At 33.3% G+C, this 13579-nt stretch overlaps 1 protein-coding gene and 1 long non-coding RNA gene across 7 annotated transcripts; both read left to right on the forward strand.

The window, feature by feature from the left end:
- On the forward strand, positions 290-3960 carry LOC107630210. Of its 6 annotated transcripts, none has more exons than XR_002360925.1 (8): positions 292-555; positions 848-956; positions 1406-1489; positions 1632-2067; positions 2158-2261; positions 2579-2644; positions 2750-2872; positions 3467-3960. It is a non-coding gene; the product is annotated as an uncharacterized LOC107630210 (long non-coding RNA). The 6 variants fall into 6 exon arrangements; XR_002360927.1 differs by having other exon boundaries at positions 1693-2067; XR_002360926.1 differs by having other exon boundaries at positions 290-555; positions 848-1489; positions 2529-2644.
- Positions 12214-13197, forward strand: LOC107630203 (36.4 kDa proline-rich protein-like). Its single transcript, XM_016333280.2, has one exon. It carries the CDS (start codon positions 12408-12410, stop codon positions 12942-12944), a length of 537 nt encoding a protein of 178 aa, XP_016188766.1. The 5' UTR covers positions 12214-12407; the 3' UTR covers positions 12945-13197.

A 13579-nucleotide genomic window follows, 5' to 3' on the forward strand; every position in this document is an offset into this window, starting at 1 on the left:
TGATGGTAAATATGTGTTTGGGTAACTAATTAAGAATAAAGTAATGCTTATTATTTATGCGGACAATAATCGGCCCAAAGAAAGTTTATTGTTTGGCCAAATAATAAGCATTGCACACTCACTACAAGAAAAAAAATTTTAGCGACAAATTTTTAGCGGCCATAATATTATTGCCATAATTTCTCTTTTTAAAACCATCTTTTAGTGACAATTATATATTTACCATTAATACTATAAATTTTAACGGCAATTTAAACTATAGCCATTAAAAAGAAGCTAAAACTTTAAAAATAATAACAAACTTAAACTGCTAAACCAAAAATATCTCCACTCTGGGTGCCTCGCCACTCTACCTCACACAAACTACTCTCAGTGCTTCATTCCCTTTGAGAACCGCACACCCTTTTTCTTCTTCTTCTTCTCCATCATTCCATCTTTTTCATCGCTCAAATCTCTTCTAAGTTTTCATCTCAATGTTAATCGCAATCTGAATCCTTTTCTCGGACAAGTTAGAGCTGATTTTGATTGAAATCTAAATCGCGCTCTAGTCATCAGGTACGAATTCCTTAATCTCCCTCTCAATTCTGATTCTTGTGCTTCCAATTTGTGTTCTATCGCAACCTGGTGCTTTTTCCCAATTCTTTTTGGTTCAATATACATTGCTAAAATTCAATTGTCACTGTTATTCTAAAATATTTATTTGATAGGATGAATTAGGATTATTAGAATATGAAATTGAGCTTGGCAATATCTGGTTCCACTTTTATTATTCGATCTTTGTAAATTAGCAGAGCAATTAGACCATTAATTAACCCCAAACACCTCTAACACTTTGATGCATGCACAGATCTGGAGCAGGGGTTTAGTGTTGAGAGTGGTGGTGTTTTGCTTTCGTCTTCATATTTGTCTCTGCAGACGATGTTGTTGTGCTCACCAAAGATAACTTTGAGAAGGAGGTTGGTCAGGACAGAGGAGCACTTGTTGAGTTCTACGCTCTTTAGTAATAAAATAAAATAATCACCAATCTATTTTTGGTTCCTTTGTTGAATCAATTTTACCTTATCTAGGGTTTAGTTCAGTATACAATTCGAATAGAATGTGTTATTGTCCTTTATCTCTTTGATTTTGTAGATTAATAGATGTTTAACTTTATATTTTTTTATTTGATTCCTTTAATATAAGTTATTAGATGATAAGATCTCTGTATAATTGACACGAGAGAGTGAGGGTACCGATACCTTTTTTGTGCCAATCGAAGGTTCTAAGTTCATATATATATATATATAAAATTGCCAGGTTTTCACTCTGTCGGGTGATTCATCATGGCGATCCAGCAAAGATAAGATGCACATTTTGTTTCTAATTCTCGATCTATGTTTCTCGTACCACTTTTTTGTTACCATAGGTGTGGCCACTGTAAAAAGCTTGCCCCTAATATGAAAAGCTCAGTTCCAGCTTCAAGAAAGTCAAATCTGTTTTAATTGGCAAGGTAAGCAAGCACAAGTAGTGTTTTTCACTTTCTCTATATTCAACACCTTTCTGTAAAATACTATGAACTGTGTACAATTCCTCAGTTGTCCTTACAAACTATTCATACTCAATTAGTCCTTTAAATCATGCTATATCTATAGGGTTGTGGGTGGGACGTTTGACCAGTCAATATGTCATTAGCAATCTCTGCTATATCTATAGGGCAGCAGGGAAACAAGAGAGCATGAAGTTTACTGCAGGATCATGCTTAGTGCGCTTAGTTCGGTTTAATTAATGTCTCATAAAATGATTGCTTGATCAACTTGACAATATTTATTGAGGACAACCAGTCTGGTTTGGAGATCACAAAAGTTCATAAGATTATGCTGTATGGTTCAACCAGACAAAAAGAAGTCGTTGAATGGCGAGAGGACTAATACTAAAGCTCCCGGAGCAAGGAATGGAAAAGTTTCAGGTAAAGTAGTAAAGGATAGGCCAGTAAATGGACTTAATTGAAGGAGCAAATCAGATATCAGCTCGAAAACCAAAGCATCCCCTGGAAGCAGAATGACAGCTACTAAAAGCAAATCTGCAGAGGTAACTTTAACTCTTCTATGTGGAACTTCATTACTTGTTCAAGTTTCTCTTATTGTTGTTTGAACTTTGAAGGCTATTTTGTTTTGATAGGAAGAAGAAAGTAGAAAGTGAAAGGAGGAGCTACTAATTCCTTGTCATTGGTGTCAAGGTGAAAAATATTGACAAGCTATCAATTCCTTGAAGAGCAGCCAAAGGTTTATAATTTTGGATTCATTAGTATATTCATGATTCATGATTTTCTTCCTCATTTACTTTGAAAGATAGAAGCTCATCAACAACAACATTTGTACTAAAGTTGTCAAAAACTGTAGGCACATAGTGATAATTTCTTGCTTAAGCTTAAACTTGGTTTTTTCTCCTATTTAAAAAGCTTGCTAGCAAGATTTAGTGATAATTTCTTGCTTGTTTCTGTTGGTATATATTCTAATATTATATTCTTGTTTCTTGTTTTGCTTTTTAAGTATTTATGTATTCTTGGATTGGTGTGACACTCCTCAAATCTTGAGTGCAGATCACAACATTTAACATCTCATTAGTTGTCCATGAAACCATTGCGAAAAATGATGATTTTCAGAAGGTAATTTTATCTTCTACAAATGGATTTATAATATTTATTAGAGGCACTAATACTCCTTCTACAGCATGATTTTTCGTAACTCCTGTGAAATTGATTCTTGTACAGGAAGAATCCAACCCATATGTTGTTTCCATTAGCATGGGCATCTTCAGAGTCTTAGTTAGTCCTTTAGGGATAACAACCATTACAATAATTAGAAGGATTGTATCAAATTATGAGGCATTCCAGGTCTGATTTCGCATCATCACCATCACACTTCTTTTCTTTTCAATTCTTGTTCGAATGTTAGCATATTTATAAATAGTCAATGATGAGTATAGTGAATTAGCTTTTTATAAAAAAGAAAGAAAAAAAAATGTGAATTAGTTAATGACTAGATTACCGACATAAAGTTCGTTGAAAGGCTAGATGTTTTGACCTGTAAATCGGGTGTCTTGTGTTCGAACCATAAGAATGCAAAAATTAGCCTTTGAGATACTTAAATCTTTTTGAATTTCTATGAGTTGAGCTGAATTATTTGGATTCCTAGTAATAAACCCTGATGAACTGGTGGGTTTTACCCAATAAAAGAAGCTAGTGTTAGATCCTTTATTGGTTCAAGAAAACAAAATTTATTTCACCATAAAAGTGGACATTCTAAACTCAACCCTTGGATGAGAGGACATAATATATACAAAGAATAGGAAGAAAATTATCCAGTGAAATGTCTGTTATGATTAGCTGGTTTTCTTTGAACTTTTCTTATTCCTTTGGCCATGATTTCCTAGCTAATGTGCTCTCAGTTATTTTGACCCGCTTTATTTTATTTTATCTTTGATTCAGAAATGGAATGAAAAGAAGGGGGAGAGTAAGAAGAGATACTACGACAGTAAGACTCGTGTCCATGGAGACTGAATGATTTCTATTGTTCTCAGCATTAGACATGGCAGCTTAGTAAATTTTTAGGCCTTATTTTATTCTTTCTCTATTAGTAAAATGAAATGATAGCTCTGTACAATTGTTCAGTTTGGACCATAATTGGACATTGCGGTCTCTGCATATGATTAATCATTTGCTAAACTGATTTAGCCAGTGATATGTTTGTAGTTAACCATGAATATTATTTCCGAATAAATTCATGGTTAAGTAAACCATGGCTGAATTAGTTTGGAAAAACGATCCGACTTTATGATTCAAGCTGAGCAAAGCTATCATTTTCACTTTATTTTGGTTTTTGGTATCTTATCTAGATTTATCCCTTAGCTTTTTTAATAACATGTTACATTTGTATTATTGCTGTATGTGAATTTTATGAGGATTGATCGTCTTTGGTCGAATTCCTTCTGTTCTTGTTTGATAAATTAGTAAAGATATATTATAACTAAAAAAAGTTTTAAGATTTTAGCGGTAATAGTAATGGCAACTAAAAGTGAATAACATTACAATTTTAGAATAATTTTTAGTGGCCATATAAATTGTCAGTAAAATGGGTTTTGGAGGCAATAGTAATGGCTACTAAAAGTGAATAACATTGTAATTTTATAATTACTTTTGGTGGCCATATAAATTGCCAAGAAAATGGCCACTAAAAGTTATATATTTTTTGCAGCCATTAAAAAGGTCTTTACTGGCAAATGTTATAATTGCCGCTAAAACCTTTTAGCGACAATGCATAAGACGGCTAATGTCTAATTGCCGGTAAATATATTGGTGGCTATTTTTATTGCCGCTAAAATCAAAATAAATGGCCGCTAAAAGTGATTTTTCTTGTAGTGACTTTTGTTTATTTTCTATTAATTATGTGGTCAATAATCGCCCCAAAGGAAGGTTATTGTTTGGCCAACTAATAGAAAATATATGGGTAATAAATAGGTTGCGAAGTTTAAGTTTCCATGTGCGCATTAAGTCGGTCCAAAGAAAGGTTTAATGTGTGACAGGAATTTCGATAATATTTGATTACTGTAATGAGAGTATCACTTACAGTTAATTTTCTATCTAAAGATTGAAAATTAATGTTGTTCTAGATATCTCAATATGGATTTTTTCCTATTATTTAACTAATGTTTACTGCATATTTTTTTTTTGTTCTAATCCAGAAAATATGGCTTTAGCTACCAATGTTTCTGCACAAATTAGCAGTATTCCTATGCTGAATAGTTCAAACTTTAAAGTTTGGAAGGATACCGTGGAGATTGTCCTCGATTGTATGGATCTGGATATAACTCTTTCGAGAGGAGAAACCCACTTTCATTCTAGAAAATCTGAATGAGGTTAAAATAGAGAAGTGGGAGATATCCAATCGGATAAGCATTATGATCATGAAGTGCTCAATTCCTGAGGCATTTCGGGGCTCAATTACTGAGGATAAAGATGCTAAACAGTTCCTAAAAGATGTTGAAAAATTCTTTGCTAAGAATGAAAAGGCGGAGGCAAGTAGTCTTTTGAGCAAACTTGTCTCCATGAGATATAAAGGTAAAAGGAACATAAGGGAGTACCTTATGAAAATGTCTCATCTTGCTTCAATATTGATAGCACTAAAGTTAGAGTTGTCTGAAGACTTACTCAAGCATTTTATTTTGATCTCCCTTCCTGCACACTTTGGGCAATTCAAAGTGAGTTATAACACTCTGAAGGATACTTGGTCATTAAATGAGCTTATATCTCACCGTGAGTAAGAAGAAGAGAGGCTACAGCAAGATAAGACTGAAAGTACTCACATGGCTTCATCTTCTCAGTATAAAAGAAAGCGTGATACTACTGTGGATATGCCTTCTCAATAGAAAAAAGCTAAAAAATAAGATCAAGTTTCAACATGTTTCTTCTGTAAGAAGGTGGGACACATGAAGAAGGATTGTACAAAATATGCCACTTGGCGTGTAAAGAAGGGTATAATTCTTACTTTCTTTTGTTCTAAGGCTAGTTTAAGTTATGCACCTGTTGATACTTGGTGGGTAGATTCTGCTGCTACTACTCACGTAAGTGTTACTATGCAGGGTTGCCTGTGGAGCCGACCGCCAAGTAATGTTGAAAGATACATTTATGTGGCAGACGGCAATATAGTTGTAGTCGAAGCTATAGGAACCTTTAGATTATGTTCTACGAGTGGATTTTACTTGGATTTATTTGAGACAATTTATGTACTATCATTTAGATGGAATTTAGTTTCTATTTCTCGTTTGGACAAATTAGGTTATTTTTGTTCGTTCGGAAATAATAAGGTCAGTCTCTTTTATAATTCGAATAATATTTGCTCTGGTCGTTTGGTGGATAATCTATATAAGCTTGATTTAAATTCCTATAATAATGAAATACTGCAAACGGGTACAAAACGAAAACTAAATGAGAATTCGGCATCATTATGACACAAATGTCTAGGTCACATCTCTAAACAGAGAATTCAGAGGCTAGTGTCGGATAGAATTCTTGAACCCCTAAATTTGGCGGACTTTGAAGTCTGTATTGAGTGCATAAAGAGGAAAAGGAAAAATGAAAGGAAATTAGGTGTCGAGAGAGCTAAAGATGTCTTAGAACTGATACATACCGATATATGTGGCCCATTCCCTACTGTCTCTTGGAATGGACAACGGTACTTTATTACGTTCATAGATGATTACTCTCGTTAAGGGTATCTATATTTAATTTATGAAAAGTCTCAAGCCTTGGATGTTTTCAAGTCTTTCAAAGCTGAAGTTGAACTTCAACTTGGAAAGAAAATTAAAACTGTCGAGTCTGATCGTGGTGGTGAATACTACGAAAGATATGACGGTTCAGGTGAGCAACATCCCAGGCCTTTTGCTCTTTTCCTAGAGGAGTGTGGTATTGTTCCGCAATACACCATGCCAGGCAAACCTAGCATGAATGGTGTTGCAGAACGAAGGAACCAAACTCTTAAGAACATGGTGAGAAGTATGATTAGTCATTCTTCCTTGCCTGAATCACTCTGGGGAGAAGCCTTAAAGACCACAGTGTACATCCTTAATAGGGTGCCAAACAAAGCAGTTAACAAAACTCCATATGAAATTTGGACTGGAAAAAGGCCCAATATAAAGCATTTGCATATTTGGGGATGTCCAGCTGAGGCGCGACCTTATAGGCTGCATGAAAGAAAATTGGACTCAAGGACAATTAGTTGCTACTTTATTGGTTACGCTGAGCGTTCACGGGGGTACAAGTTTTACAATCCTACATCAATGTCTATTTTTGAAACGGAAAATGCGAGATTTCTTGAGAATGTTAAGTTTGGGGAGGAAGGAAATATTAGAAATGTTGCTTTTGATGAGAATTCTGTAACTGACAATGATCAGGTCCTTGTGCCTATTGTTGTTCAAGATACAGTTATAGTACAAGAGCAAAATGAGAATCCTATTGTAAATCCAGTTACAATACAAGAGAACAATGTGAATACTATTGTTGCTCAAGATACTGCTACAGTACAGGAAAATGATGAGAATCCTCATCAACCCCAACCCATATAGCAAGCTCAACAACCTCAAGAAGTACCATTAAGGAGATCCAACAGAAAAAAAGAGAAAATCCATCTATGATCTCAAACAAGCTTTCCGTCAATGGTATCACAAGTTTAAGGCATTACCTCATATGGTTTTGAGGTAAATATTATAGATAAATGTGTATACCACAAATTCAGTGGGAGTAAATACATTTTCTTAGTCTTATATATTAATGACATTCTACTTGCTAGTAACGATATAGGTTTGTTACATGAAACTAAGAAACTTCTATCGAACAAATTCAAAATGAAAGATCTTAGTGATGCCTCTTTTGTATTAGGAATCGAGATACTAAGAGATCACTCTCAAGGTATTCTTGGATTATCACAAAAGAACTATATCAAAAAGATTTTAAGTAGATATGTCATCGAAAGTTGTAGACCAATGGGTACACCCGTAACTAAAGGAGACAAGTTCAGTCTCAAGCAATGCCCCAAAAATGATCTTGAGATGACAACAATGCATGATAACGCTTATGCATCAGCACTAGGGAGCTTAATGTATGCTCAAGTCTGCACACGCCTCGATATATCATTCTTAGTGGGAGTGTTGGGTAGATACTTGAGCAATCCTAGTATGGATCATTGGATAACTGTTAAACGCGTAATGCGTTATCTAAAGAGAACAAAGGATTACATGCTTACTTATCAGAGATCAGAAAATTTGGAGATCATTGGGTACTCTGATTCCGATTTCATGGCATATGGTTGCGAAACTTTGTCACTGAGCTTCGTATAGTAGATGACATTGAAAGGTCATTAAAGATATTTTGTGACAATAAGTCAGCAGTACTATACTCCAATAACAATAAGAGCTTGACAAAATCGAAGCATACAGACATTAAGTTCTTAGTTGTCAATGAGAAAGTTGAAGAAAAACATATTTTCATAGGACATATAGGAACAGAGTATATGCTAGTAGACTCAATAACCAAGAAATTGATCCCTAAAGTCTTTCATGAGCACACTGCTCGGATGGGTGTCAATATTTGTGATGCCTTAGTTTAGTGGGAGTTTATTTTATACTATATGTTCTATGACAGATATTGAGTTATTTTTCTGCAAAATTAAGTTGATGGTTTATTTCATGTTATGTGAAATGTTCATTTTGCAATATTTGTATTGTGTTTTATCTCAATAAAGTTTTAAAGTTGGACCAGCTGGAAATAGACATGCATGAGATCACTTGGCATGTAATTTCCATGTTACTCATCCAAATTTGATCTATGTCGTTAAGTATATTAGGATGGTGATTGTCGTGGTTTAGTCACGACATTAATGTGATAAAAGCCGGGGTAGTTCCATATCTAATATATGAGACGGACCAGATTGTTAAAGTAATGAGAGAAATAGCATTCAGATGCGCGCATAAAGTTTATAAGATGTGATTATGTCAAATATATGTATAGCCCAAGTGAGAGATTGTTAGGAAATTATTTTAATTTTCTAATTTGTTTGTGGACAATACATATATTAATTATAATCACAAATTATGCTATTTCAAATTAAATGACTTATATAATGGTGATCTCATTTATTGTTATAAATGCTAAATTGAATAAGTCATTATTACTTTTGATTTGGAATTAAATGAGAATAAAAAGCAGATATTATCTTTTATTCCTTAGATAATTATTTTGTATTTTAGATATATTATCTTTTAGACTTTAGATACTATTTTATTTGGGCTTTACGGTTTAATGGGTGTCATGCTCAAATATAAATAGTCCTTCAGGGTTTCGGTCCCCAATATACCAAAGCCGCCTTTGTTGCTCTTTCCCCATCAAAAGAGTTGCAATCCAGTCGCCTAGGAATACAGAAGGCTTTAGTTGAGGAAGATCGAAGGAACCACAAGATTGAGACAATCCTTCCATCTAATTTCTAATTTCTATTAGTAAAGGTACGCTTCCACATTATGATATATTTTTGGTGACTCAATATGGATGATCTGGATTAATAAAATAATTTATTCCAACATGTTCTTTATTTTAATTACACTTTTAAGTACTCTGAATAGATTTATTTTATTATACTTTTAATAACCAAACTAAACATTACTTATGTTAGTAAAGAGTGATCCACGGCATTGAGTGAGAGGATAGGAGATAGCGATGATTTCGGCGCTGGCTATATTGAATAGGACGGCAAAGTTATTGACGATGGGAATTCAACGACGTCGTTAAGGGATAAAGAAAGAGAGATTGCGTGAGAGGGCAGTAGATGACGACGACGTCGTTCTTCTTGTCACCACGGCGACTACGATGCTTGGAAGTACTGAAGCTACGTGACGGAGAAAGAATGGAGGAGTGGAAAGATGTTTCAATTAACGGGAGTGAGGTGTTGATATTTTAAGAAATTATATCATTACCCATCTCAAATAATAAATTACAAAATAATCCAACTATGGTTAATATAATAACCAATTAAAACGTGACACATGATAAAGAATAATTTATACGTTATTTTAGAGAAAATTGGATAGAATTCACCTAATTAAATATAGTCCATTTCTAATTGTTAAATTCATCATTTTTTTTCTATTAATTTTGACCAAAAGAACATACTTCATACAACACAAGCGAAATCACTACGATCATAGTAATATAGCTGACTTTCGTCACACTGTGCTACCCCATTTCTAAAACTATCCAATATCATCTTTTTAAACCTTTGCTAAGGATTATTGTTGTCCTTCAATTCTTCGCTACATAATAAATGGACACAATATTATCTAAACGTATATCCAATTTTCAAGAAAGTACGATGGAATACTTGAAACGTTTCATAAAGTACAATGACATATGTGAAAACTTTCCCAATGAATATATAAAAGATAATAGAAACAGGATACTAGATAGGGATGGATGCAATGAAAATGAAAAGCACGCAGTGGGAACGTTCGAGTGTCCGGACCGTTGACATTGTCAATTTTCGATTAGATCGATCGGTCGGTCCAGTCCAATTTTAAAAATCATGACTCGAACTGAACTAGCTAGGTCACGGACTGACCTCCTGCAGCCAGCTCACGGTCACGGAGACTCAGTACTCTCTCGAAATCACAAAACCACAGCACATGATTCCAAAACTTCCATTTATATTCCCTATCTCTTTCTCTCCATCTCTCTGTGCCCCACTAATTTTTTATATCAAATATAATTGGAATTTTATCTGATATAAGAATTATGTGATTTTCTTTTTCTTCAAAGTACTACTTTTTTTTATACTAATTAAAATTTAGTCCAATGATAAAAATGATTAATCCACAATAACATAATGAACTAGTTACTACTATATCCCTATAGCTTCCTCGGTAGTGGATGGATTGTTATTATTACGAGGGACAAACTTATGGTAGCGTTAGATATATAATCCATGATTCTACTTGTCGGTTTAATCTCTTTTCGTCAAGTGATTTTATAATATATACATGTTTTTAATAAAACGATTTAGGCTTTGATTCTTAGAATAAGAAAAAATTTAGTATATGAGAAATAAAAAAATATTTATGTATAATCACATTTTAAGTTGAAAAGAGATTATTGTTTGAAGAGATGAATTATATATAAAATTATTTATGTATCTTTAGTTATCAATTTAAATTTAAAAATAATATTTGCATTTTTTTTGTACATAACCTTTTTTATATCTTCTCTTTTTATGGTATAAAAAAATATTTTATCTTCTTTTACTTTTTATCGATCATTTTGAATATTAAAAAGCTAAAAGTGTACAAAAGAATTGTAAAAAAAAAAATTAGTGCAAATAACGTTATTCCCGTGGTGTTTAAATTTTTGAAATAAAATAATTTTATAATAACATGTATATTTTTTAGTAAGCCTTATCAATTTTTGTTATGGAAAATTCAACTAATTCAATTTAATTTCTTGAAATTTAAATAAGAATTTCAAACTTATATAATACATACACTTGCTTAAAGAATTAAATTTCCTATTATTTTGACTATTGTGATATTGTTACAAAAGACACATTGCATGTTGTGGTTGATTTTTTTGTTATGGAAGCTGTGAATGTGTTGTGCATAATTATAGATGTTAGAGGTAGTAGACCAATTTGTGGGACAATTTTTGTTCAAATTTGGTGTTAAGAAATTGGACCCTTCGATTTCATTGTTGAAAATTTTTTGTAAGCAAATCGGAGGGTCCGTTTTGTATGAAGGAAATATCTGAAATTTATATGAAACTTATCGGACATTTCGAGTTCTGCATGAATGAAAATTTCTTTTTTATTTTCCCTCAACAACTCGCATGGTCTGTGTTGTAGTGAATAAGTCGGACTGTCCGATAAGCCTCGCCCCACTCGCACCGTCCGATTTCTTACCTGCTGACACCACATGCAGGTAAAGCACACCTGATCCCCATAACGGGGTCCTACCCCATTCTAGCCTCCATAATAAAATTAAAAAGTGGCATGTTGTTGCTATCTAATAAGAGTGTTAGGGATCAGTAAATTTTGTGATTTGTAACCATTAATTAGTCATTATCGATATTTTTAATGGTGTAAAATTTTATCTAATGGTATAAAATTATTCACTTTTTTTTTACTGATTAAGTGCTGGCTAAATTTTAATAAAAGTGTTGGTCCCTTAGACTTTTTCATCTAATAATCTGAGAGTTAAAGAAAAATCGAAAATTTATAAATATTAAAATCTCGCTAAGTATAATGTTTTCGTCGTCAAAACCAATCTTTTAAATACGGTGAAAGTTCAGGTATAGTCGACTTCACATAAAGTTGATAATTAAGAGTTATTAGATAAAAATTTAGTCAAATCAATTAAATTATCTAACAGTTCTTAATTATTAACTTTACGTGAAGTCGACTGCACTTGAGTTTTCATCGGATATTTATGTATCTTTGATGTGTATCTTTATTCATCCCAAACTCTTCCTTTTATATTTCTTGTCCATTTATTCGGTTAATTATATCTATTCTTGTTCTGCACATAATAAGACGTTGTTGAGTGCATGCATGTCTTCGCGGATGTTCTATATGATGCCATGTGTTACTTACTGCATGTTGAATAATATATAATCTTATTCTAGCTATATATCTTGTTTAACGAAAGGTTAAACTCATTAATTAGCTAGCTAGAATCTTCAAAGATGCATGTCTCTTGCTCTCTCTCTATATATATGGCACCCTTCACAATATATTCTCACTTATCATAGAAAACCGATAAGGGTTCGATTTCCACTTTCTACATTCAAGCAATCCGAGGAAAATCAAAGAGAGAAGAAAACAAAGATAACTTAATTAGCGATGTTTCCAACAACCTCAAAAGCTACGTTTTTTATTTTCATGATTCTAATGCTGAATGCTATGCCACCAATAATCTTAGCATGTGGTCCTTGCACGCAGCCGCATCCATCACCACCTCACCACCACTACCGCCCAAAACCCCCGCCACATCACGGCGGAGGAGGAAAACACCCCTCGAAACCGCCGTCATATCCATCACCACCAGTCATCATCATCCCGCCTCCAGTGCAACCCCCTCCAGTAATCATATACCCGCCGCCGCCGGCTCGAGCGACCTGTCCGATCGACGCGCTGAAGCTAGGGCTGTGCTTGGACGTTGCCGGAGGGATTGTGCATGTGGGAATAGGGAACCCGGTGGAGAATATTTGTTGTCCAGTGATTCAAGGGTTGCTTGATCTTGAAGCGGCGATTTGTCTTTGCACCGTTATTAGGATTAAGCTTCTTAATCTCAACATATTCATACCTGTTGCTCTTCAGGTTCTTGCAACTTGTGGCATGACTCCTCCTCCTGGTTTTGTTTGTCCACCTCTAAAATAGTTAATTAATTAATTAATTAAGGACTAGCTAATACTACTTTGTAGCTTAATAATTCCATTTTCATACTCTATTATATATAAATTATCATCAAGGTCATATATATGTATGTTTTAAGGTGTTTCAATTTAATTAATTTTGCTGTGCTATATATTAGGGTTTTTCTTATGGGTTCATGTAATAACTAGTTAATACTACCTCTTATCTATCATAAAAGACTTATGGATGTGTAATATATGTTGTTTATTTTAAGCCCAACGACATAACTCTCATTATGTTTTTCTAAGTGTTTTGTTGTGATATATTTAATTATTTATTGGGCTTAATTTGAAATAAAAGAAATATTGAACAGGCGTTTAAAAGGACAAACACATTGTGTTTGGTATTCCTAAAACAGTTTGGACAGATAGACAATGATTTTTATAAATAATGTAAACAATAAATTCTAAAAAAATCTAATAACGTAAAAAAAATACTTCATTCCTAATTTATCTCTTAAATCCTAATGTTAGAATAACCATTCGTACATTTAATAATAAATTGAACATTCAGTTATTATTAATTATGTATGAGTAAATTCAATAAAAAAAAATAACTATCTAATTAAGAATAATTAAGATAATAATCAGTATACCTAT

Source organism: Arachis ipaensis, chromosome B01 (genome assembly GCF_000816755.2).
Source record: "Arachis ipaensis cultivar K30076 chromosome B01, Araip1.1, whole genome shotgun sequence".
Taxonomy (NCBI): domain Eukaryota; kingdom Viridiplantae; phylum Streptophyta; class Magnoliopsida; order Fabales; family Fabaceae; genus Arachis; species Arachis ipaensis.